This window comes from Anguilla anguilla, chromosome 16 (assembly GCF_013347855.1).
Source record: "Anguilla anguilla isolate fAngAng1 chromosome 16, fAngAng1.pri, whole genome shotgun sequence".
In the NCBI taxonomy this organism is placed as follows: Eukaryota; Metazoa; Chordata; class Actinopteri; order Anguilliformes; family Anguillidae; genus Anguilla; species Anguilla anguilla.
This window is the reverse complement of record NC_049216.1, coordinates 12,563,061-12,589,694: the sequence shown is the minus strand read 5'-3', so window position 1 is coordinate 12,589,694 and position 26,634 is coordinate 12,563,061. Positions and strand designations below refer to the sequence as shown.

Sequence of the window (26,634 nt, the reverse complement as noted above, 5' to 3'; positions counted from 1 at the left end):
CAACTCAGTAAATTCTGGAAAATAATTGCAATTCCGTACTTTAATTGGAAAGTAATGGGTATTTTTCCGATACGCAAATTGAATTTAAGTTCATTTTCTTGAATTGACCGACTCAAAATGGGTTTGGGTTCCATGTGACCGAACCCCAGTTCTAGACGAGATGGAGTGCCCAAACTGGCCCGACTGCTTGTGTGGAGCCCGTGTCCCTCCGGGTGGCTTTTGGTTTAGACCGTCGGCTCTGCTGCGTTTCGCCCGCGGCTGGGCGTGGGGCTCGGCCCCCTGTCTGTGCGAGTTCTTGGCGGCGTAGCGGAAAGCGCCTTGTACGCGCCGCGGTGCGAGCTCGCGCCTCGGCCCGGTGTGGGAGAGCCCCGGGGCTCCTCTCCCACACGGCTCTGAGTGCAAACAGGTGTCTTTTCATCTTCTCGGAATGTTTTTGCGGTTCCCCGCCCGCTCTCACAAAGCTGTTTTCAGAGCGCGTTAAAAAGGGGGCATTAAGGGTGCGTCCGCTGAAGTCTTTTTTTATTCTTTCTTAATTATTTTTTTAGTACGTGTATTTCAGCAACCATTTGTGTTGTTTTGGCTTTGCTCCTTCTCGGAGGTCTTTATTTCCTTCTGTTTTGCCTCGCAGTTTTTGTGTCTGTCGGTCCTGTAGGAGTCCAGAGGATTTCAGTAGCTGTTGGTCTGGCCCGGTTCGTCCTCTCTGCTCTTTGCTCACCACGGAAACTTCACGGGTTTTTGTTTTTGGGGACTGCTGTCCAATGCAGAGCCAATAAAGAGTCTGTTTGCGCTGCGCTCTATGTTTACTCCTGTCTCTGTGGTTGCCATGGTGATTTTGACTACCTGTTTCCTCCGGGCACGGAGCGGCCCTGATTTCTCCTTCCCGGCCTGGCTATCACTCCTCTGTCTGAGTCTGTCGCTCCTCTCCTCCCCTGTCCATCTGCCCTTTTTTGTTCTTCTAGGTGTATTGGTCTTTCTTCAGTCTCTTTCCTGAGCTGTTGAGAGAAAGGGGTACTGTGTGAATTCAAGGGTTTTATACTCAAGTGTGTTCGTGTTTCTAAGATGGTATTTATTTTGTGTGTGTGTGTGCGTGTACGTGTGTGCATGCATGCGTGTGTGAATGTGCGTGCGTGCATGTGCTGTTTCCTCCTGCTCTCTAGTGCTCTGGTGTGTACTGTAGGTGTACTCTTGTGTACTGTAGTCTTGTGTACACTGGGGGGTTACTTAAGGTCCTGTAGCTGATGAGCAGTATGGGGAAGACACGCTCCCGATTGTGGGAGAGGTGGAGAGACACACACACACTCACGCGCACACACACACACACACACACACACACACGCACGCATACACGCACACGCACACACGCACACACACACACACACACACACACACGCGCGCGCACACACACGCACACACACACACACTCACGCCCACACACACACACACACACACGCACACACACACACACAGACACACAGTCTTTAAACCCACTCCAAACCAACCGTCTCACTCATGCTGACCTAACAAAAGAAGCACAGCTGTGTAAAAGGCCAGGTCACTGCAGAATGCCAGATTGCATCAGTGTTGTCTGACCGTGAAAGCAGTCGGTTCTGTGTTTGTCCATACGTGTGTTTGTGCGTGTACATGCATGTTTATCTTTGTGTATGTGTGTGTTTCTGTGTCGGTGGGTTTCTGTGTGTGTGTGTGTGTGTGTGTGTGTGTGTGAAGCGCAGTCTGTTCTGGCACAGACACACGGAGCACATAATGTCCACAGCTTAAGTGCATTTTGAGAACAACCAGTAACGCTACTGAAAAGACAGCTAATGAACACAGTCACTCTGCAAGGAACATCATTCGGGGGGGGGGGGGGGGGGGGGGGGGGGGGGGGGTTGTTGCTCAACCAACCAGGGGAGGGGCCGGACCCCCCTAGATCAGTGCCATGTTTGTGAGTGAAAGCGCTGTAGCCTCGTGCTCCATGTTTGAGCTCCAGGCTTGAAAACTGCCCTCAAATCTTCCCTGGGAAATTCATGAAATTGAAATCAGCCCAAAGATGAATTTGGTACGATTCTGGAATATCTCCTTTTTGGATCAGAACTGTCGAGTCGAGTGCATGATGATTTGATATGAAACTGCTGATGATATATATATATATATCTATGTCCTCCTATGGGGTTTTTGGGAGTTAGGGGTGATTTTTATGCAATTTGTGTGTATTTCAGTGAAAACCACAGCACTGTAAAAAGCTAACAGAACGTGCGAGTTGCTGTAATTACGAGCAGACGCAGTTAGTCACATGTATTGTCCCCGTGCGGGGTGACGAACTCTAACCCAGTAAACGCTGTGACAGAAGAATGTTCCGGATATGTACGGGGAATGTGATGGATTTGAATCTAATCCGATATAGAGTCTCACTTGCATGACCTTCCTGCACATGCTCAGTATGTGCTCTTTTGCCCCCCCCCCCCCCCCCCCTTTCTCACAGTACATCAAGATCCCCGCCCCCTCCTCGGATCCCCATGGAGCCCTGCGCGTCTTCTCCTTCTACCTTTCCAGTGACAGCAAAGACAAGCCCCAGGCCAGCTTCGACTGCATACACCAGTATGTGTCTGGGTGAGTGCAAATCTGCTATTTACATCTCTCTGTCTCTGTGGCTCTCTCTCTCTCTGTCTTGCTCTCTCACTCCCTTGCTCTCTCTTCCTATCACTCTCTTTGTCCCTCTCTCCCCCCCTCTTTCTTGCTCTGTCTCTCTCTCCGTCTCTCTCTTTCTCCCCCTTCTCTTATTCCCCCATCTCTCTCTCTCTCCTCTCCCTCTCTCTCTCCCCCATGCTCTCTCTCTCTTGCTCTGTCTCTCCCCCCCTCTCTCTCCCTCTTGCTCTGTCTCTCCCCCCCTCTCCCCACCCCCCCCCCGCTCATGTACACACGCTCCCTCCCTGTTCGGCGCTCACTCTTGTGAAGGTGGTGACAGGGGTGACAGGGCACGTGACGCGGCCGCGGGGCTCAGAGGTCACGGGGTCGCCCGGCAGCCAGGGGGTGAGAATGAGGCGCCTCCATTGTGTCAGAGAGCGGCGAGGCCGCGGGGGGACTTCCTGTCTCCGTGCGGGAGCCAATCGGCACGCAGCTCCGAGAGGCTGTTTATTTGCTGATGAGAGACGTGGAGGGGAAATGTCCCTACACGTGTTCACTTGTGTGTTTCACAGTCGATTTCTTTCATGAGCCAGGAGTAACTCGGCCTAAGTCCATTTATATTAAGTCAGTAAATTCTTAAATTCCTTAAACGCCTCATTACTCAAACGCTGGCGTGCGGTTCATCGTTTACTTTGCAGGAACTGTGATTTCATATCAGTGGGATCACCCACTCAGTCACTCCATATATATATGACCAATGTATTTAACCCGGTGTGGCTGAGGTTCATTGGTCCTTTCTTACTGCAGGACGAATGTGGCAGTACTGTGGTGTCGAGTCCTGCCAGATGTTTGTTTTCACTGTCTGCTGACGTGAACATGCAGTCCAGAGATAAGACTTAACTGTCCTGAAATCAGCTGTTTCATCAGTTCTGCTGCCAGCGAAATGTCAGAGGTTATAAATGACGGTTCTATATTTGTTTTTAATTCATGTTGTTCTTGTAAATTAATGTGTTGTTATTTTGTGTACATTTTTACTGCTACATTAATACTGGAATGTGGCCTCTGACGTGTAATGTGGTAATAAACTGGGTTTGGTGAGAGATAAAGTGTGGTTGCGGTTAGATTGAACCGATCCCTGGGTTCGTGTCACTCTCCTTCGGGTCTCTTTGTACTGTCCTCGTGTGTGCTGTCATGTGCAGATAACTGAAGAGGACGTGTGATTGTACATATGCTTCTTCACTAGAGTGAACAGAGCCTTTGTACACACACACACGTGCATATGCACAAAGTGTACTTGTGTTTGTGTTTTGTCGAAAACCGAATACCATTTAAATAAAATTTAATTGAATAAAAAAGTAAGTAATTAAAAAATGACTAATTTTTAAAATTGAAATTGGCGTTTGGTCATTGTGTCAGTCATGCCATGTTCTGCTGTCCCTGTTCGCCATCCCTCTTAGAACCAATAATCTATCTTTTCACCACCTGTAGGGTAAACGCGCCCGGTGTTGTTGCTTGGCCACTTATGGGTTGTCATGGTTTCGGGTCTGGCCCCGCCCTTAAGCGCGCTTTTATATGGGTCCCCCTAGGCAGGAGATTACAGGCACTGCTCCGTGGTGGGGTCAGTGAGGGAAGAGTCACTCCGCTGCCCTTTGCTCTCCTGTGACATCACAAGCCTTGTGCTCATGCTCAGTGACAGAGGTGAGGGCACAGAGGTCAGAGCGGGGCCAATCCACCACTGCGGAATGGCTGGGAAACCTTGTGACATCACAATGCGCCGTCTGTTCCGATCCCTCATGCTTTCACTCAGGAGGGAGTCTAAGGACACACTGCACGGCTCTGTTTAAGGGCATGTGTGCTTGACTTGTTGAGGGGGGCAGGGGGGATAAGCCACAGGGAAAGATAAGGTTTAGCAGCTAAACTTTGGCACTATCCATTTAAAAAAAACAAAAAAACAAAGTCGTTGGTATGTTGTCTGTCAGGTTCTGAGTTCGCAGGTGATAATCCTATTCGTTAACAGCACCAGGAGTTTGGGATTATGATGCTGATCTCTGCTCAGACAGTGCCCCAGGGTTCCCTGCCTGTTGTTTAAAAAAGTAATGATGAATATGTTTATAAATGCTGTCATTAAGACTCATTGCAGACTGAAGACTGCACTTTCAGACAGGGAGTAGCTGTTACTGATAGCAGCTGTTGTGGTTTTTCGTGAGTAACCGTGGCGTTGTATTTGGAATAAGATGTTGCTGTTGAGTTTTTTGAATATACATTTTTGCTACTTTGAGGCCACAAACAGTGTGTCTTTGAGCCCCCAGTGACTGTGTCTTGGAGCCCCCAGCGGCTGTGTCTTTGAGCTCCTGATTGGTCCTGGGTTTGGCCTGACTTCCTGTTTCCTGCGCAGGGAGAACAGGGAGCAGCTGGAGTGCCAGGGAAGCATCCAGGACAAGATCACGGTGTGCGCCACCGACGACTCGTACCAGATGACCCGCGAGCGCATGTCCCAGGTGGAGAAGGACATCTGGAGCCGAACCGCCATCGAGATCAAGCCGGGGTCCACCTATCCCAGTACGGCTACACCTTGCCTTCTCATTCACCCCCTCTTTCTCTCTTACAGTTTCCCTCTTTCTCTCTCCCACCCTTCCCCTCTGTCTTCTACCCTCTCTCCATTTCGCCCTCTCCCTTTCTTGCACCATTTCCCTCTCTCTTTCACCTTCTTTCTCTCACTCCACACTGTATTTCACCTGCTGTCTATTTCGCTCTCATTGTCTTATCCTCTGTCTGCATCTTTCTGTCATTCACCCTCTCATTCTCTCACCCTCTGTTCCTCCAGTCCTCTCCCCTCTTTCTTTCTCAGAGTCTGATGATTCAGACAGGCTCTATTTATGTGACAGAAGATAACCAGTTTGGCCCAGGACTCCTCCCCTTTTGCAGATCACTTGCAATAAAAAAACTTCCCTACCTCCCTGCCTTTTGAACTTTGCTTGTTTCCATCTAGGCCACATAAGAACCTGTTGTTTTTTACTTTGGTTTTGTTGGTGTGAGTTTTTATGGTATTAACGCCTCTAATTAAATTGAATTCAGGACCAGTTGTACCCAGGCACAGTATAAAAGCCGCCCTGTGATTGGTCAGATACGGAGGGTTTGGGAGCCCCCCCCTCTCCCGTGCCAGTACCTGAGCTCCATTACTGTGATTGGGGCTGTCAGAACTCATGCTCTAACAAGGATCACGCAGGGAGGACAAGCTTAGCCTGTGATTTTAATTACTGATCTTCAGATTCAATTAGTTTTTCATTCCGCAGACATAATGTGTTTTTACTCCGGGCCCCTCCCAAACAGTTGCTCTGGCATGAAGAACCTTTGGGTCAAGTGATGCCATACGGGCCTATCGGATTCGGTTTTCACCTTGTGTTAATGAATGGGCTACTTGCTGCGCAGCCCTGGGTCTGCTGTAGGTAAAAGACCCATTCATCTGGTAACTGGTGAATGCCGTTGTAAAAGCCCCTGTAGAAGTCGGCTGGATGGTCTGACTCTTGGTGGGCCTGGCCAGGGTGATGCAGCTAGCATGCCACGCTCCGCTGCGGCGTGCCAGTTATAGGCTACGGCACAGCGCCGTGGAAACGCGTGGCGCAGACGGTCCTGTCCACCGACGTCTCCTCTTAGAACGAGGAAGGACCTTGAGAAGGATCTCGAGGTCAAAGTCCTCAGCACTTCACGTGACAGCTCAACAGCGTAGCACCGCGGTTAGGTTTCTGGGCTCGATGCAGTGTCTGCGGGTTCAATTCCCAGGGGAGGCACAGCCGATGTGCCGTTCAGCGCTTAACCCCAATGACTTCAGTAAATATTCCGCTATGTAAACACCGTGCATGCGAAGTGGCAGTAACCTGTGCAAGTGGCTCCGGATGGTAGCGTCTGCTGAAGTGCCTGGATGTGAATGTAATGTTTACGTGAGAGAGGTTTGGGCCCGTGGGGTTTTGATGCTCTGCTGAACGCTGGAAACCCTCAAGGCGCCAGGCTGTGTTTTTGCGGTGTGGTAATAGCAGGCCGGTCCCCAACATGTCTATAAATACCGCCTTATATTTTTACAGGGGGGTAAACATTCGCCCGTGAAATTTAGACAAAATGTAATAGCAGTAATTTAATGCAGGCTTGCGCTGGCTATAAAAAAAAAGAAACAGAAAACAAAAACAGACCTGGTTTTCAGCCGAGCCCAGGCCAGTGCGCGGCCATGGAGACGGTTTTGCGTTAATGCTCTGTTTCTTCATCTCTGATCCTAGCACGCAGTGTGCTCAGGGGCCACGTGGTGTGCTCAGGGGCCACGCGGTGTGCTCAGGGGCCATGCGGTGTGCTCGTGGATTTGCACGGTCATTGACTGGGCGTTGAAGCCTCTTTCTTGTTCTGAGAATGTGTGTGGTTTCAGATTGAAACATGCCTTCCGGCAACGGTTCTAGTGCTGGGATTGTAACCGGAAGGTCATGGGTTCGTGTCCCAGAGAGGACACCACATAACCTCAGCCTCTTTAAAGGTTTATCATGTATGAATATAAACTATGTACTCAATCTAGCTACACGTGACTGTTAGGCAGTTGAATTATGTAGAACAATGTGTAATGTTGAAGTTGAATCCCACAGTGTGTGGCATGTAATTAATGAACGCGCCGGTTTGTCTGGGTCAGAGAGCAGTAGCTAAGGCTCTCCACTTCTGCCGTGTCGTCCGTAACCCGAGCCAGCTCACCGCTTCGTTTTCAACGTTCAGAAAGTTCCGGAAACCGAGGCGTAGTGCAGTTCGATGTCCAGTGCTCTGGCTCTCACATCATCTCCTTCCAGGAGGCTTTCACCTTCAGCGGTCTCCGACACTAGCATCAATCGGGCCCAGAACAAATGTATTTGGTGAAAGGCAAAACAAACACACAGTCTATTACCCAGTAACGGGACGGGATTTTTTTCTCTCTTGTTAAGGAGCCAGTTGGGGGGGATGAGATAAAACCAGATCCCTACTCATGTTTTAGGTTCAGTCCCATCGTCACACCGATTTATACTGTACCCCGGACTGGGCTGGGTATTTACTCCTCTTTGACACTGTCACAAAATGGGCCAATAGACGCACAGAACATATCACTCCTGTTTCAGGACCTCTTGTTTGGTGGTGGGATACAATTCTGCCATTCACAAACTAGACTGACATTTTCCTTGTCAAACTACAAAACCATTCCTATTAATTAAACATTGATTAATGCATTATTTAAAACATCAGTGTTTATTGCAATATCTGGCATTGCGCACCTCTCACAAATCTAGCCAACTCATTCTCAGTAGCGTAAATGATTGATTAGCGTCTGTAAGTCATTTATAAGCTATGAGTAGTGACAGCCTCAGAGTACACACTGAAAATAGCGGTGGCAAAACAGATCACGAATGACACGGCAAGTTTTGTTGCTTTTAAAGTAATGAGCCGATGAAGGTGACGAGTCGATCCCGTCTGCTTACAGGTAAATACGTCAAGATCCCTAAGAAGCCGGCCCCGCCCCCGACGACGGACGGCCTCCACCGGCACTCCCCCAGCAACCGGAGGGGCGGGGCTCCTGGCACGGTGGCTCAGAGGCCCCTGAGGGACCGCCTCCTGCACCTGCTGGCCCTGAAGCCGTACAGGAAGCCCGAGCTGCTGCTGTGGCTGGACCGGGAGAGGGCCGGCCCCAGGGACAAGGCTGACCTGGGATCAGTGCTGGAGGAGGTGAGGCGCAGGCATGCAGGGGCCCGTAGGACCGGACCTCTGATCTGGGGTTAGGAACCTGTGCAGGATCACTTTTGTTCAAGTTCAACCCTTTTATTGCCATGTCAACACAGAGTTGATTGGAAGTTGCCTTAGTGCAGCTCAGATTAAAAACAGAAACACAAGACAGTACGACGTACAATCATACAACATCACAAAAAGCGTGTGTTGTGTGCGTGCACACACATATTTGTGTGTGATTCTGTATGTGCGTCCTTGCTTGTGTGTTTATTTGTTGTATGTGTGCGTACTTGCTTGTGTGTTTATGTTTTGTACGTGTGCATATGCGTGTGTTGTGTGTACGTATGTGCACACACATATTTGTGTGTGATTCTGTTTGTGCATACTTGCTTGTGTGTTTATGTTTTGTATTTGTGCATGTGCGTGTGTCTGTGCGTGTGTCTGTGTGTGTCTGTGTGCGCGTACGTGTGTGTTCACCGCCCATAAATAAGCTGCGTTTTAGCAGCGAGGGGACACAAAAGCCCGTCGATGTGCGAGGGGAGGGCCGTTTTCCTGTGGGTACGTGAGAAACGTCCTTTGGTGGTGATTAAAGGGTGGGGGAGGGGCTGTAATTAGGGCAGGGCTGAGGAGGAGAATATTATTATTTTATTTGCTCTGATGGATGAGGGGTGGAGTGTCCGCGTGCGTTCGCTGTGTGTTGATTGATGGCCTGCCTCCTGCTGCGAGTGAGGACAGAGCATTGTGGGTAGGGGAGCTGGAGCGGAGACGTTCCTTATTTCTGCGGTTGTGGAGACCAGGCCCCAGGGACGCGTGGGGAGGGAGGGAGGGAGGGAGGGAGGGAGAGAGAGAGAGAGCGAGGGAGGGAGAGAGAGAGAGAGCGAGAGAGGGAGAGAGAGAGAGGCTCTCTCTAAGAGTGCTAAACGGAGACACTTAGAATTTTAATAACTCTCATGAAACACTGGTCCAGTTAATAAAGGCGTGGCGATACTGTAATTTAAACAGATTGAGTGTTTGTGTGTGTGCGTGCGTGTGCATGTGTGTGTTTATTTCAATGTGTGTGTGTGTGTGTGTGTGTGAGAGGGGTTGGAAGTAAAATGCTATGCAGAGAAATCGTCAAAAACTGAATAATTTAACAGTGTCACTAATTATCCTGATATAATGCAGGTGGGTGTGTATGAATTATTCATCAGACAAATTAAGAGCCATCAGAGTCGTATTTTAATAATCAAAGCCAGGGAGTGTATGTGCAGAATAAATTCAGAGACAGGCTTCAGTGGAGAATTGTGATACTTAGTGACAGTTTTATGAGCTGTTAGATTCTCTTTCTGAGGAGAAGGATTTGTATAAGAGCAATTCAGTTAGAAACTACTGGCCGTGTGTGTTGGCTGTTTAAGTTTATGTTTATGTGTGTGCATGTGTCTGTGTGTACGTGTGTGTGTGTGTTTGTGTTTGTGTGTGTGCGCGCGTGAAAGAGAGAGTCTGGGGTCAAGTCATTACTTGAAATAGTTAAAGCCTTCGAAACATCCTGGGGATTAACTGACAGTTTTAGCGATAATCAGAAGTGCATTCTGTCATATCAAAGTGCTCTCCTGTGTTAATTCCAGGTGGCAAAACTGAACCCCAAAGACCAGAGCTTCACCCTGAAAGACGAGCTCTATGTACACGTTCAGAAAGACTGGCCGGGGTACCAGGAGGAGGAGAGGCAGCTGCTGCACAGACTGCTGGCCAGGTGGGCGTCCATCTTCCAACACTACCATCATCTTCATCATCATCAACATCATCATCATCATTTTCAATATTGTGTGTTCAATATGATCTGTCAAACATTCAAACCAAATTTACAAGCTTTCACCAATCATGTTTCTGCATATGGTGACAAATATAGAAAGAAACCATCCAGTCTGACTGAGCACCTTTTGATATTTGAACTGCTGAAGTGCTGATGGTTGAACCAGACACGTTGTGCTATCACTAGTAGACCATCCCACTTACCAGGAAAAACAATTTGCTGAAACTATCAGATCTTGCGGCCCCATCTTCTTCCAAAAGGATTCTTCTTGACTGTTGAGTCCAGTGGTCCTTTGGACTTTCTTTCGCCGATTAGCTTTTCATATGTGGTTAGACTATGGTCCCTACTGATTGATTCATCTGTGGTTTCCTACAGTGGACCGACAAGCCTTTGACACACTTTTGTCGCCTTCTCTGAAAAACCTAAAGGTGGCTTCCCTAAAAAGCATAATTCTTAAGGTATGAAGAAATATGCTAACGAAATTAGCTTGTTGTTGTGAGATGTTGCTATTCCAGAGCTCACATGATAATAGTAGGACTAAGCTCTTAACAGTGGGAGACGGCATGTTTGGGGGGAGTGGGGCGGGGGGGCGGGGGGGTCGATGTAAATTTCCCTTCCTACCCGATGGGAGTTTAACGGTATTTGGCGTAAAGGGCCCGCTAGTCCGTTAGTGTGTTGCTATGGCGCTGAGCGACGCTGCCCATGATGTAACGACCGTCTCCTGTGTTCAAAAGGGTCCCGTGGCTGAGGACGTCAGGGCTCAGAAAACGGCTCTCAGAGCCAGGGGACAGGGCCGTGCAGGCTGTCTCCTTTAATACAGCCTTTTCTTCATTTTTCATCCAGTGCTTTTATCCATGGCTTTTTTTGGAAACGCTTTAAGCCTAGCATCTGGCACTCTGCAGTTCTTTTCAGCTGAACTCCCCCCCTGTCGGTTCTTGGATTAGTGTCTGAGGATTGATTGATTAATTCATATTGACTTCCATCCAGGATGATAATTTAGTGAAGGTAATTTAGTGGGTTGTTGAAAATGACTTAATTTCGGTATCGGAGCATATGTGCGTGTGCATTTTAAGGAGGGTGAGTCACAGGAAGTGTGTTCGCTCTGTGAGGGGGGGGGGTCTTGGGTACCCTGGACCTGCACAGCAGCCTGGGCTCCAAGCTGGCGGGGTAGCAGGAGATCAGCCAGGAAAGGAGTTCGGGAGAGGTGATGGACGTGGGTGATGGCAGGACTGTGTGTGTGTGTGTGTGTGTGTGTGTGTGTGTAGGTATGGCTGTGTGAGTGTGTGTGTGTGTGTGTGTGAGGGTGAAGCTGAAGGAAGCTGATTGCTGTTGTGCAGACAGAGCAGCAGTACAGCCATTGTGTTCTGCATCCTCAGTCATATCCCAGCCCAACCCCCCCCAGATCTTATCTGACCCTAGGAAACACAGGGCAGCCGATAGGCACTACTGTTACTGCCTGCACAGCTCTGCCTGGCGTGTGTGTGTGTGCGTGTGTGTGCGCACGTGTGTGTGTTTGCATGTGCGGGTGCGGGTTCGTGTGTGCGTGTGTGTGCCCAGGTGGGTGCATGTGTGTGCCCATGTGTGTGCGTGTGTGTGCCCATGTGTGTGCGTGTGTGCGTGTGTGTGCCCATGTGGGTGCGTGTGTGCCCATGTGTGTGCGTGTTTGTGTGTATTTTTTGGTCCTTTTTCAACATTCCAGAAAACCCAGCTGGTTTTTTATGAAATGATTGATGACCATCTGTTAGAGCGCTGCCGGGATACTGTATTATAGGCTTTGGACCTGAAGTTACAAAGTTACCAAATGTGAAACTTTATCCGCTTTTTGTCTTAATGTTTCCCCACCGGCTTTAGAGACCTTCCGGAGAATTGTATGCTACAAACCTGACTTTCAGTTTTCATTTAAAACTGAGTAGCCGGGATGCCATCGCTACTTGTTTCAATGCTTTAAAAAAAAAAAAAGAAAAACCCAAAAACTGGCAGCCACCTCTGGAATGGCATGCTGATATTTCTCTCTTCACACCCCCCTCCCTCCCTCCAAAACTAGGAAGACGCTCCAGTCCGGCAGCAGCCAATCAAAGAGCTTCCAGCTGAACCCTTCATTCCAGAAAACCTCTGAGGATTCTCCGCTGCACCTCAGCCCCGGAAAGAATCTGGCGGCGGTAAGCTCCTGCCCCCCCCACCCCCCCCCCCCCGCTGCTGTTCTTTTACATGCACTGTTTGTTTTCTCAGGAAAGTTTGGTGACGCAAAGTCCAGGAAAGACTTTGAGGGATTTAAAGTGGGAGTCAAAGGTCAATTTGCATGTGCGCTGTGGATTTCCAAACAAGGGGACGTGTGGGTTTTTTGTGCTAGTACTGGCCATCGAAAAATGTAAATCTGCAATGTCAGGCTGAATACGTGGGGAAAAGCTAACTGGTACAGAGGAGGGCTTGTTCCTGCCCTGATAGCATCTGTTTTTTATTGGTGTGTGAGCTGCAGTCGGTTCTGTTTTAGGGCCAATGAGAGTCAGCTGTGTTAACTGTGAGTGTACGAGTGTAAACGTGAAATCTGTTCTCTCCTCACCTTCTCCTCCCCTCCTTTTCCTCCTCCTCTGCTCTCCTCTTCTCCCCTCCTCCCCCTCTTCCCATCTCCTCTCCTCCTCCTCCTCCTCCCATCTCCTCCTCTCTCCTCCTCATCTCTTCCCTCCCCTCCTCTCCTCTCCTCTGTGTTTTTCACTTCTTCCCCTTCCCTGCTCTCCTTTCTGCTCCTCTGCACATCCCTGTCTCTGTGCTTTTCCTCTCCTCTCTCCCTCTATCAGAAGCGGACGTTACCGTCCTCCCCACTGGACGGCCTTTCTCAGAAGAGACCGAGAGTGTCTGAGCCTGCCCCTCCCCCTCCGCCCCTCTCCAGCGGGCCAGCGATCCCCAGCGGGGCCCGGGGCCCGACCGCGCTGCACCCCAAAGCCGAGACCCAGAGGATAGGCGGCCACGCCCCGGAGAGCCGGGATGGCTTCCCCACCCAGCACAACCTGAGCGACCCCGCCCACAAGCCCGCCCCGCCCAGCCCCAAGCCCCCCAAGTCCGACCCCCCCGTCTGCTCCGAGCAGCTCCTCTCCAACGACCTGCACAGGAAGAAGAAGTCCAAGAAGCACAAAGAGAAGGAAAGAGAGAAAGAGAAAGAGAAAGAGAGGGAGAAGGAGAGAGAGAAAGAGAGGGAGCGCTTGAAAGACAACGGGAGGAGAGAGTGGCTGGAGAACAGCCCAGACCTCAAACCTGACCTGGAGAAACAGCATGGTGAGAGAGAGCAGTCTGCCTTTCCTTTATACACACACACACACACACACACACACATACAAACCTGACCTGGAGAAACAGCATGGTGAGAGAGAGCAGTCTGCCTTTCCTTTATACACACACACACACACACACACACACACAAACCTGACCTGGAGAAACAGCATGGTGAGAGAGAGAAGTCTGCCTTTCCTAGCATGTCTCGTGTGTAAGGGGTGTGGTCTGAATGTCTTTCAGTGGTCTCAGTAAGGGCTCGCACCTGCTTTGGGTTTATTATTGACTTGGTAACAGCAGGGTGGTGTGTTCTGCCACTGAGAAGAGGTGTGCTTGTAAATACACTGGAGTCCCCAGCAGCCATGGCCTAGCGGGGTAAACAACAGGCTGGTTGGTGATAAAGATGGCCTCTGTACCTGCTTCTTATCTTGTGTGTGCCTGCGTGCGTGCATGCGTGTGTGTGTGTTTATGTGCATGTGTGTGTGCGTGCGTGCGTGTGTGTGCGCGCATGCGTGTGTTTTGTGCGTGTGTGTGTGCGTGTGTATGTGTGTTTATGTGTGTGTGTGTTTGTGTGCGTGTGCTTGTGCGTGCCCATCTGTGTGTCTGCGCTAGTGTCAGGATTAACCGCGTGTGTGTGTGTTTCTGTCTTCAGAGCAGGGGGACGCAAACACACCTGTCTCTCCGCCCTCTCCCGCGGAGCTGCCTGATTATTTACTGTGAGTACTTAGAGATTATGCACTTTTCTCCCAGCTTACCCACAATCCTCCGGGGCGAGGGGAGGGCACGGGAGAATTCTTTTGGTTCTGGGGTTTAAATATAGACGTGTGGTTTACGGAGCGCGCTCGGCTGCCTCCTTTGATTCAGCCAGCCCCACAAATGCATCGTGAGCAGCTTCACGAACCCTCGCATTACGGAATTAAAGAGAGTGATATTAAATGAAAACGGTCATTTTGAATTGTTATGGGATGTGAAACAGCAATCAGTAGTTTACTGCACAATTATCCGCTGAAATGAGCAGTTTGTCCAAGTAGGCCGCAAGATAAATTTGAGTTTTCTTGAAGAAGGCAGATTCTGAAAATAGACCCCAGGGAGAGTATTACATTTACCATACAATGTGTACACCAAGTCAGTGGATTTTGCAAGTTTTTTTAAATACTTGGTGTATGTCCAACAAGTTCCACTGGATTCTCTGACACCACTACACTTTGGTCTTTAGGCACCGGGTCTGTCCTTTTACACTGTTTTTCACATACTGTGGCTCAGTCACTTTTGCCCCTCTATTTTGTGAAATTGAACCCACCTCAAAATTATATTTGGATTTGTATTGAATGTATTTAATAGCGTCGGAAAAATGAGTGTCATTCCACAAAAGAAGCCAACCGCTTTGTGGAACGGGTTTCAGAAAGGCAGAGAGAAGGAAAATAAATGATCTAATGTCTCAAATTTGACATCTTGAGAACACATCTCGCTGTCACAACATTACTTGTTTTAAAAAAAAAAAATACACAGGCTTTTATGCAGCTAATTGACAGTGCCACCTGCAGGCGAGAGGTAATAGTGCAGCTTCTGTAGAATTATTTTGACTTGACATTTTAAAGCGTTAAAACAAATACTCATACGACAATGAATAAGCTAATTACTTAATTATGAAGTAAATACTATATTTAATTTCATAAGGTTTGCTGTGTATGCATTTTAATATTTTACCACTAAGAAATAAACAGACGTCTGTTAGCACCTGAGCTGTCGGATTAAGCGTGTGTGTAACGCGTGACCGTGCCCCGCCCACAGGAAGTACACTGTGATCCTGGCCTCGGAGCAGAGGCAGAAGTACAAGGAGGACTTCTGCGCTGAGTACGACGAGTACCGCGACCTGCACGCCCGCATCGGCAGCGTCACGCAGATGTTCGTCCGCCTGGGCTCCAAGATGAAGACCCTCTCCCCCGGCACCAAGGAGCACAAGGTGCGGCCCGCCCCGCCCGCTCCCCGCCCAGGCCCGGGTCCGGGGACGCTCCTGGGGTTTTACTGCCCTGTGCAGAGAGAGGGGTGCTTGAGCCCCACTGTCACTGGTGCTAAGAAAGTCAGTTATGAAGAGAAATGTAACAGATATGAGCGGATATCGGCTCTGCAGATGGCTAGCTTTTATATTCAATGAATTTGTTATGTTTTTTGCAGGTTATGGAAGACCAAATATTGGAGAAATACAAGAAGTACATGAAGGTAAGAAATGGGGTTATCACATGGGGGTTATCACATGTTTTTGTAGTGGCCTTTCGAAATGAAGCCCTTGCATCATATATACCTCACTATACCTGGTCTTTGTTTCCCAGATGCTGTTCATATTCAAATTCAGACAAATAAGAAATCTGTGATCGATTTTGGTTTGAAAGTTAGTGGTCAAAGTTTTTTTTTTTTTGACAAACCTAAGAATGAATATTATCGTCAATGATTATAACACTGTGCCCTGACGTTGCCATGGTGTCTGGATCAGACACTGTTTGGTCTGTTTTATCCCGAATGAGTCAACCACCCTCAGTGCGGTGAAATCTGCGTTTAGAATAGTTAAATAGTCCTTGTTATCTCAGAACGGACACATGCATAGTCTCTGGGTTCATGATAACTGTGGATTTGTGACCACCTCTCCTTTGACGTCTACAGAAGTTTCCTGGTTACCGGGAAGAGAAGAGGCGCTGCGAGTATCTGCATCAGAAGCTGTCGCACATCAAGCGCCTCATCCTGGACTATGACCAAACCCACACGCCTTCGTAGCGCTAGCGCCATCTGTGGCCCAGGAGGACCAAAATGGCCGCCAGGGAGATCCCCCCCCCACCCACGCAGCTGGTGCCCGACCCTGAGTTCTTCAAAGACACTAAATGCACACCCCCCCCCCCCCCCCCCCACACGCACTGTCTCCCTTTCTGAAGCTTTGCGTTCAGGTGGCACGGGTGCAAAACTGTCATTTGTTTCTAGATGGGGCGAAGACCACCCACTTGTGATCAGCATAAACCCTTTTTAATGTGTGTTTCCATGGTGACGGGTAGGGTTTTGCGTCAGATTTAATTGTATGGCGAGGTTAAATGTGTGTTGAGATGAGCTGAAATAATTTTACCCATGATGCTGTGTGGGTCAAGAGGGAGGGCCATTCTCACCATGAGGTAAGGGGCTGTATTGACGCAGAACAGAAGTTCGCCATGCAGCAGTTGCTCAGAGGTATAAACTGCCTGTTTTCTGTTATCTCTTATCACGCTGCCTGATACAGTTGCAATGGTATGTTGTTTTAATGCTAAACATTCTCTTCCTTTTTGAATTTGGAGCATTGATATAAATTCATTTTGTGAACTGGGATGATGGCTTTCACGCAGAAAAAAAGATTCAAGTCTCAGTAGTACTTCTATTTGCTCTGCAATTAATTCAGCACAAAGCATTATGTATGCTTTTCCAAATCTTAACTACAGTGCACCAGTCCAGTGAGATCCATTCCTGTGTGTGTTTGTGCGTTTGTGTGTGTATGTTTGTGCGTGTGTGTGTGTGTGTGTGTGTGAGGGTGCTGTACACATTTACATTCCCCACAGTACCGCAGTATAGAAGTAGATCCGAGCCGTTAGGGCTGCCTTTCTGTTTACCAAAGCAGACAAATTAAGTGACCACTGTGGCTTCCTCCATGACACAGTTTCACATCTTCAATCTTTAAATTCATGTCACATAGAGAAGATAGTATGTTTTAAGTCAGACTATGGTCTATTTTATTTGGTGTCTTTGCTTACAAGAAAATCAAATCATTAATGTGTTTTAATAGACAATAACAGATACCACAGATATGTTGCCTTTTATTCAGATGCTCAGTGATCTTTTTTAAATGATGTTATTGAAGTTTGAAAGAGACTGGGCTGGCACACGACCCCTCTTAACATGAGGAAATAGAAAGGGCCTCCAGCAGCTCATTTCATGCCTGTAGTTTGGCTTTCAAACGGCACATATCCAGTCAGACTTAAAAAGGTGCTGTGAAAGGAATGTGCGCCATGGACGGCGCTGTCCTGTGGAGAACGTTCACACTCTCAGAAATTCCAACCGAGAGAATTTAAGGCAGATGATTGCTGTAGTCATAAAAATCTGTACAAAAGTGAGAAGTTATCTAGCTGAAATGTGCAGTGAAACTCAAAAAACCAGACACGCAAATTGTAGTGCTCAGAGAGACAGTAATTATTGTACAAGATCAGGTCTGTCGCCATGGTGCTTTAATAAGCTAATGAAAATTGAGGGTATGTTTTTTTTTGTGTGTGTGGAAAAAGCCATTCAAATACTCTGATCCTATGTTATGGAAATTTTCCAGTGTGCTTGGCTTATATTATATTGGTTTAGCCGCCTGTGGCTCTAGATCATGCAGGCCATGATTCAAACCATTAAATCAGCGTTTATGGATAGATTCCTCCATTCCCACCCAACACACACACACACACACACACACACACACGCACACACAAGCCCTCTCCAAAAGTCCCTTATGCCCCAGTGGTGTTTTTCCACAGATCAGTTTAAACCTGCAAAAACACCACTGGTCTTGGTGGGACCCGAGAATGACTGAATGACAGTTGTTTGGACGGAGCAAGAATGGTGAAGAGGTGCGCCTCACCTGCTACTGGATCTCTTTTGAAAACCAGTTATCTCCGCACTGAAACTGTATTACGAAAGCTGATTGAGTTGACGATAAAGTTGCCAAAACGTAATGGAGCATTTGTTTTTATCGTACAGTAAGTTCTGCGTGTGCTCCTGTATGTAGACATTGGTTCTGATGCCTTAAAACTGCCAGCCCTCATAAGCAAAGCCTCTGGAACTGCCTCACCTGCTTGTCCAACCCCACCCAGTCCCACCAGCTCAAATTCAGTCTTAAACTCCAGTGTTAAAATAGAGGCTCCCTTGCTTCAAGCACAGGAACTGTCAAAGTGTTTTCTTCTTGTTCTTTTTCAGTGGACAGGCTCTCAGGCCTCTTGTGCCATTTTAATTATTCTAATTTCTTTGCTTTGTTCCAAGCAGAAGGTCTTATTGTTTTGCCCTTAAAATGATTTAGCCCAGGGGTGCCCAATCTTATCTGAAAACGGCCGTTGTGGGTGCAGGTTTTTGTTTTAGCCAAGTGCTAACACACCTGATTCAACTAATTAACTAAATGTGATCTTCAATCAAGACCTTAATCTGTAGCATCAGGTCTGTTAGTGCTGGGCTATAACAAATGCCTACGCCCACACTGGCCCTGTTCGGATAAGATTGGACACCCCTGTATTAGTCCCTTGATTCCATGTGGGGTCCCAGGGAGGAGAGAGTTGACCCCGCTTACTTAACAGGTTGTTCATCTCTGTACGTATTGTCATTTATTTAAGTAATTTATTATTTTTGTTTTGAAGGAGGTCCTAAATGTAGTTTATTGATGGCAAAGCTTTTTTTATGAATACGGATTTCTCCGCTTTTCACTCCTTGACAGCCAGCATGATTGATTGTCAGTTTGGATTTGAACTGCTCCCAGCTCATAGCGGTTTGAACCATTTCAAGTCTCAAAAAAAAAAAACTGAGTGGAAGCAACCAACAGACAGCTTCCACTCTGTACCCTGACATGCTTCATGTATAAACTGGAATGGCAAGCACTGCTATATATTTGGGGCCTGATTTATTTAGCACATACAAAACCAGTAACATGACCAATGATTGGTCATAGTATGCACCAATCGTGTAGGTTGTGTTTTTAGTTTTGCGTATGCTAAAAGCTTTAGTAAATTGGACTCTTGGTGTGCTATGCTATTTAAGTATTTCTTTATCGCTCTCCCTCTACGTCCTTACTTCTCTAAGGTTAGGTTGCTATGCTAAAACGCCCCAGACTGCTGCTGGCAGTGAACAACATGCTGCTATGAGGCATTTTAGATGCGGGGAGCGGTCCAAGTCATTTATTATTGTTCTCAATAATACAAGGTTATTGTGGTCGATGAAAAAGAGTGGAAAAACTGTGTTAGTGGAGAGCAGAGCCGATGTTTCTCACAGTCTGTCTGTGGTTTGTGAGTACGCCTCGTCGTGCCTCCTCCTCACTGGTCACTGGCTTCCTGTGAAATGTACCGTTTCCTGTTTATCTTAGTGAGGCTATGATCCTTTTGTGCTCTTGAAGTGAAGTGGACTCCCTCTTTTCAAATAATCATGGATTAATATGAGCTAGCCTATCCTGCTTGTGTTTCCACAAGTGGCCAGTGTGCCTGATCCAGTTGTTCTGCAGTCAGCAATCTGTGAAATAAACATCTCTTTTTTTGATGTAGAAGTGTCTGCCAGGCGCAGTTCTTGTGAAAGGGAAGATGCCTTTGCTGCCCCATAATGTTTTAGTGACAGCGTTGCATACTGCGACAGAAACGTACTCTGAGGATTCATTTTGCTCCCGAGTGATTCGATTATGGATTCATGGAACCGAACGCCTCCTGAATCGGGACCATTACGGACCGGGGGCTGCCTGTTTTGGGAAAACCGGGCCTTCACGAACCCTGAAAACATTCACAGCTGTCGCCTTTCAGCAGTGACTCACTGACATGAACGGGACTGGCAGTGTTTCACTGTGCGAAATCAAGCCTCTTGATTGGTCCGTGCGAGTGATTGACAGCAGATGGTACAGTAGCCCAGTCCCATTGAAGGGTTTGTGATGCCTCTCTCTCTCCTGTTGCTACCTGAGCTCTGATTGGCTCTCAGTAAAGTACAGGCGTGTTGTACACAGGCGGTAGTGTTGGTGCCTTCTCTGGGAGTTGTGTGGTGGAGCCGTTTCATGTACAGCGTGTCACGAATCCGAAGGTGTAGAACAAAACATATGCAATCGAATGCATCGTGTCTCTTAATCGCATTTTACAAATGCATATTTCCTATACTACATGGAGTGGAGCTAAGAAAGAAGGTCTTTGTTATGCGTACTAACTTATTCAGAGTCTAAAGAGGAGGCATACAAAGCAGTTTATTTCTTTAAGGATATTGTTCTCTCATTTTTCATCTCTTTGGTGTATTATATTTGTTTATTTGTTGCTGTTGGAAAAAGAATAAGGTCTTCATGGAAAAGTGGAGAGAGCGAAAAATATGCCATGTATAAACACCAATGCATTATGTGAACTTGTAAAAGAAGGATCTGTGTAAAAGAAAATAATTTATTTCTTGTGTTGCATTTTACTTTTGTCTTTGCACAATTTTATCAAGTCTTTCTAAAGGTTGACAGGCATTGTTATATGTTGGTGGTGAGGGGAGAATTTTAAATATATGTGTATGTGTGTGTGTGTATGTATGTATGTACGCATATGTGTGTGTGTGTGTGTGTGTGTGTATAAAATATTTTTGCACCACCTTCACCTGCTCTTCCTTTGAGAAAACATATTCATACTTAATATTTCTGCTCAATAAAGGTCTTTTCTTCACGCCTAGACTTTCTGGTCATGACTCAGAAATATGGCCATCAGATGGCAGTGTAGCACCAGGAAAGATGCTTGTGAAGGGAAGAATCTGTCAGTTGTGAAATCCATCATTTTCCCGTATTTAGAAATGATGGCTTGTTTTAGCTTTTGCGGCCAGACACGAACTGACATTTTGGGCAGACTGCGGGTAAAGTCTCAGGAGTCCAATAAATGAAATGCAGTCTGTGGCAAATGACAGATTCCAGATGTCATGATTGTGTAAGGATTTGTGTATGGATGTAATCCAGGGTGCCCTAATGACTCCTATTCTAATTGGCTGAGAGAGAGAGGTTTTCCAAACTAAAGTAACCCCACCACTCCACGGTCTGATGCTTTTTATGTAGCTAACCTAGTTGAGCAAGTGTCATGAATGTGGGTGAGAAGTACACACTTTTTAATTTTTTTTGGAAGACCTGTGGAAATGAGAGAACAAGTGGGAGGTATGTAAGTGGCCATTATCAGTTTCACACAGGTTAGCCCAACTTCCAATTTGACTTCATTAGCAGGAGAGGACAGACAATGGAGGACAAGTGTGTATGTGTTTGGGAGGGAGGGCCATGTGATGGTTGTGTTTGGGAGGGTGGGGGTGTGACGGTTGTCTTTGCAAGGTTGGGGTGTGATGGTTGTGTTTGAGAGGGTGGGGGTGCAATGGTTGTGTTTGAGAGGGTGGGGATGTGATGGTTGGGGTTGTGATCCCCAGAGCTATATCATCAGGGGCTTATGTGCCCTGTCTCCCAAGGCGAACAGGTCTGGGATGAGAAGCCAGATGAACATGATCCAAATCAACCCCTGCTGAATGGTGAAAGATAAGTGGAATAGGATTACTGGGACCCATCCCTAGGGCCAGGCCTGGGGGTGGTGTCCGCAAGCGTCTGGTGACTGGGCAGCCCACGTACCTCGACTGGGCTCACCCCTAAAGGGCTCTATGTGGGCTCACTATGTGGGCCCACCACCCGCAAGGTCCAGGGGTAGGGGGTCGGGTGCGACGGCTATCGGGCAAGGGCCGGGAGTGGAGCGGACTCGGGTGTTCGCTCAGGCGGTGGAAACTGACTTTTGGTACGTGGCACTTTACTTCACTGGTGGGGAAGGAGCCTGAGCTGGTGCGTGAGGATGAGAGGTACCAACTAGATATAGCTGGGGTCACTTCCACACAGTGTTGGCTCTAGAACCAAACTCTTTGATAGGGGTGGTTGTCCAGGGTGAGAGGCACCAGGCGGGAGTGGGGATACTCAACAGTCTGGTGGCCACTCTGTTGGAGTTTACTGCAATGGACGAGATGGTCACCTCAATGCAACCACGCATATCAGAGACGAAAAAATTGGTATGTGCTTATGCACCTGTTATGACCTGAAATCCACCTGCGTTACAGCAACCAGGTGCATGCTGCTGGACGTAACACTACACAACACACACAAAAAATGCTTAAGAATCCAGTCATTATGGCTCACATATCTTTGTGCTGTTCACTTGCATAGGTGTTTATTATTTTGAGCAGTGCACATGTACATTACTGCATCACATGTTAATCTGACATGGAAAAATCTGTTTTTAACAAATCAAGAACAGGCGTCACTCAATAGTGAACATCCCGATTATAACACATTACTCATGTAATCAGCTTACATGTAAACTGTGTTAGGCATACAGTGCATTAACTCAAGGTGTTTTCTTGTTGTAGTGCTCAAACCCTGGTACCGTAGTTGATATTGCTGATGAATAAAAGATATGCTGTCATATATGGAGGTAGAATCTGTGCTGAATAGCCCTGTACATTTATGTAAATGACACATTGTGCTGCACCGAGAGCAAGGTTCCCAAATTTGGGTCCCGGAACCCTGTGGGGTTCTATAAAGAAGTACATGGGGTTCCTTTACACTTCTTGATGAGGAACATTTCCCTTTAAGAGTACTGTGTTTGCTTTGCCTCAGTGCATGAGTTACTCATCAAAAAACTGTTGAAGTCCAGGTACGTACTCACAGAACCACACAGGGTCACTGAATCCAAAACAAGAAGCCAAAATCACCCTTGTTAGCTTACCCATTGGTAATACTGTGATCATCAAAATTATTCAATATTTATATTGCACTAAGGAGCAACGTCATATATAAATCTTCATACAGTGACGTGTTTCCATGGAAGTTGAGAGTGTAAAAATACATACAAATATACCCATTTCATTAAGGAGAGGGGTCCTCACACAGAGAGTTAGATGAAAGGGTTTGGGAACCCCAGCTCTACGGAACAGTCTCTGAAAATAAAGTTTCACAGTTGCAGGTTTCAGTATATGTTCCCATTATGTCCGTACTCTTCTCATCTTCTAGTTACAGATGACCATTTCCCAGTCTGGAAGCTACATAAAACTGGCAAGGCTAGGAATCACTACCTTCTGAGCACTAAAGCCCTGCAAATACATAGAATTCCACGATTTCCTCTCTATTGGTTGAGTCCACTGGAGCTACTGCAAGACTGCACTACAGCAGACCTGAGATACAGAGAAAGACAGAAATTAGTTATAACCCGAAAGGTTTATGCTTGTTAATCCAGTGTTATGACTACAAATCCCAGTGTTATGCCCACCAGGCATGCGGTCAAGGGTTCATTCTCAAACCAGGCTTCAGGACTGACAGTATACCCAAAAGGGAAGACATAAGACCACAAAACCCAACCACACCAGCATTGGTCTGGTATATACCCAGCCGGTCCATTGGTATGAAAAGGTCGCACACATTCTTCAGTGTGTCAAGAACAACTTGGGGGTGGGTTTTCAGGCTCTCGTATAACAGGAAGAAAAAAGCATCAAGCTCCGGAATGATCACACAAGCCACATCCTGGTGCTCGTTAAGGTGTTGCTGGGCTTTCTGCTGGTACTGCCTGTCTCGTGTTTTCTTCACCATGATCTGCGCGATGACATAGGCATCGCGCGTGAGACTCATGACCAAAGAAAAGAAGTACAACCGCGAGGCGTTAAAGCTCCAGCGTTCCTTGTCTAGGTTATGCACGAGCCCTACGTTCCTTGCCCACAACACATTGTCGCAGATGAAATAGAGGGCGCGGTTGAGGTTGGAAATGGTAAGGCAAAAGCGTAGCACTGGGTCTGAGAGCTGCATGGTTCTTCTGGCCGCGTGGACGGAGCTCACAGTGTTTCCAAGGCGGAACACTGAAAGGACAACAGCACAAAAGGAGTTTTCACTATAAGCACCAGATAGAGACGCTGCTCAACATACAAACACACGCTTTCATAAAATGCACCACTGCAACATACGCCAACAATTTTTAACGGTATTTTGATAAGTAACCTACTGCTGTTAGCATTTATAAAGGGAATACAACGAGCTCTTAATGTGCTTTCAAACAAATATAGTGACTTACATTTCCTTCCAGAGCTCATGTTGGACTCTAGAGCTTGGAGCTTCTTCAGTAGTTCTTTTCTTGCGGACTTATTCCGCAGTAAATATTTCACAAAAGCACATGCATACTGCGTTGCTCTGAAAGAAAGCCGATTAGATTTATCAGCAATACGACGCACACAATCAAACACCATAAACTCGTTTATTGATCAATACATTAATTCATTTTTTTCGTCCAAACTAAAGCAGCTCTTTCCATTCCTCACGTTTTTAAGGTAGCATATGCCACTGGTCGAATCCAGCTTACTTCAAAGCCCGCTCAAGTCAACACGAGCTCAATAAAGAGAAACGTAGCAGTAACAAGCAAGTTCAATTTTTCAAGAAAAACAGACTCGCCTGAACTTGTCAATTCAAAGCGAATTCAGAATTTGGTGCTTTTAAGAGACCGCTGATGGCCTACGAGACGTACCTCCAGCTCCATATAAGGAAACCAAACTCACCTGAAAATACGATCCCTTCCCTGGCTCTGGTTTGTGAACTGTATAAACGTATCCATCATAACCATCCGTTTCTCTGTACGAGTTTAGAATACACACGCTAGCAAAGAAAGAAGCATCAACTTTTGCTAGAATATGAAATCCCTTTAAAATCGAGTGTCACAAAAGGAACGTGCTTAACAAACACGCTGAGCAAGCAATCCTGTCAGATAGGAACGGGCCCGCCCATCTAAGGAGTTCTGCATGCACCCAGACCGACACATATGAAACAAAGTCGCACTACTTGGACGTGTTTATTGCATAAAGTATTATTGTAATATATTTTGTATTTTATTGCAACATTTTACTCTCTCAATTCCACTGCCAGATAACTAGCAATAGGTGGAAACTTGCTTGTACAAAAGCCTACATTTTATTTTTGCCGGTTCACTTTAACAAGTCACCTGTAGCTGCTGGCAAACTGTACACATATATAACTGCGCTAACATAACATACGTTTTATCTAATTTAGACGTCTTAATATGCTTGTTATAACAAGAATAAGTTCTGAATTTAAACGTGCTCAGGGATTTTAATCAATTTCACTGAAATGCTACGCTACTCTGGTTGTAGTAGGGAACTTTCGAATCGACGGACACTACCGAAATGTACTTCCTGCTGGGTCGTCAGTGGTTTCCTCCATAGCATCTGATTCTGGGTCAGTTATCTCTTTTACTCTTTTCGTCGGAGCGGAACGGATTGGGTGTTTTAAAAACTGACCTCAGACCTGCTCTGAAGGACGGGAAATCCTAGGCGCGATACTGTGTATTTTACTGGGGTTCAAGTATCAAGCTGTCAAACTATCCTCCGCCGTGGCAGAAACAGAAAATGCAGTGAGCAGCCGCGGATTTGCGAGCTAATTCGCAAGCTTGGAAAAACTTACTCTGGAATGGCTTTGACTCCACAGCGGAGGGCATGTTCAATGAAGGACTTCACAGTATTGAAGGCAGGGGGAAACCAAGCTTATATGCTCCATGAGCATATAAAGGATTTGGAATTGTACACCTCTAATAACACATCATACTATTTGGCTACAAAGTATCCTTTTGGAGTCTCCAAATGGCTTCTTTTTTATTTTATTTTTTTATTTTTGGTAAAGTGCCTAGACATAGCAAAGAAAAACCAATGCAGAATGCTAATTTTTAGTGGTATTGTCATCAAATTTGAACCGGAATTTGCCCAGTGTTGTTGTGTTTGCATTGTGTTTCTAAGCCCACCAGGCCAACCTCAAGCATATGTATAGACTCTTGATGAGTAATTCTGACCCTTGGAGAATAAAGTCACAAGGAGTAGCTTGCAGAAGAGACCAGTATTATGCATGTATTCAAAAGGGTTCAAGAATAGTAACCATATTATTTTTGGTATATCCTTTTCAGGCTTGTGTTTGAAAAGGGGGGGAGATAGATAAGGGGTTAAAAAAACCCTCACAATGGGTTCAGAAAGGGTTTAGTATTTTCCGTATCACAGTGAAGAAATCATACTTGAATCTTAATAAATATTTTTTTTTATTTGCAAAGAACTTGCTGTAGAGAACTGTCAATGGGACACACTTAACATTATTTCATTAACATTGTTTCCGCCTATAATTAAAAAGCTGTTAAAAGAAATGGTACAACCGCAATGAGTCTCAAGGGACTGGGCTAGAGGATATCAATCAGACATTCACAAGGTCCTTGATTTAGGAAAGTGAAGGTGTATGTGTAATTATAATGTCTCCCCCTTCCCCCATCATATCATGGTCACAATGAAAGAAATAGAGATTACAAGGGGAGAAAAATGAAATTTCACACTTTCATATGTGTCACAATGGGGAAGGACCATGTTTGCTCACAGCCCCTCTCTACTTCGTTCTCCCATGGAGTGAGTGTGCCTTTGTGCCACAGGTGGTGTGGTAATGATTA

General features: G+C 46.7%; 2 protein-coding genes across 2 annotated transcripts in view; one reads left to right on the top strand and one right to left on the bottom strand.

The window, feature by feature from the left end:
* The window catches only part of LOC118215358 (RNA polymerase II elongation factor ELL2), a 34,144-nt gene extending 17,841 nt beyond the window's left edge, over positions 1 to 16,303 (top strand). The window contains exons 3-12 of the mRNA XM_035396059.1: positions 2,480 to 2,607; positions 5,018 to 5,181; positions 8,102 to 8,343; positions 9,948 to 10,072; positions 12,177 to 12,291; positions 12,928 to 13,402; positions 14,049 to 14,112; positions 15,188 to 15,359; positions 15,572 to 15,616; positions 16,055 to 16,303. Coding sequence (XP_035251950.1) covers positions 2,480 to 2,607; positions 5,018 to 5,181; positions 8,102 to 8,343; positions 9,948 to 10,072; positions 12,177 to 12,291; positions 12,928 to 13,402; positions 14,049 to 14,112; positions 15,188 to 15,359; positions 15,572 to 15,616; positions 16,055 to 16,165 — 1,641 coding nt within the window. The 3' untranslated portion in view covers positions 16,166 to 16,303. The remainder of the gene's footprint in view (positions 1 to 2,479; positions 2,608 to 5,017; positions 5,182 to 8,101; positions 8,344 to 9,947; positions 10,073 to 12,176; positions 12,292 to 12,927; positions 13,403 to 14,048; positions 14,113 to 15,187; positions 15,360 to 15,571; positions 15,617 to 16,054) is intronic.
* Positions 16,304 to 22,299: 5,996 nt separating this feature from the next.
* On the bottom strand, positions 22,300 to 24,993 carry pex11a (peroxisomal biogenesis factor 11 alpha). Its single transcript, XM_035394907.1, has 3 exons — positions 24,698 to 24,993; positions 24,220 to 24,335; positions 22,300 to 24,007 (listed from the first exon to the last, which is right to left on the bottom strand). The coding sequence occupies exons 1-3, from the start codon at positions 24,760 to 24,762 to the stop codon at positions 23,439 to 23,441; spliced, it is 750 nt and encodes a 249-aa protein (XP_035250798.1). The 5' UTR covers positions 24,763 to 24,993; the 3' UTR covers positions 22,300 to 23,438.
* Positions 24,994 to 26,634: the final 1,641 nt, after the last annotated feature.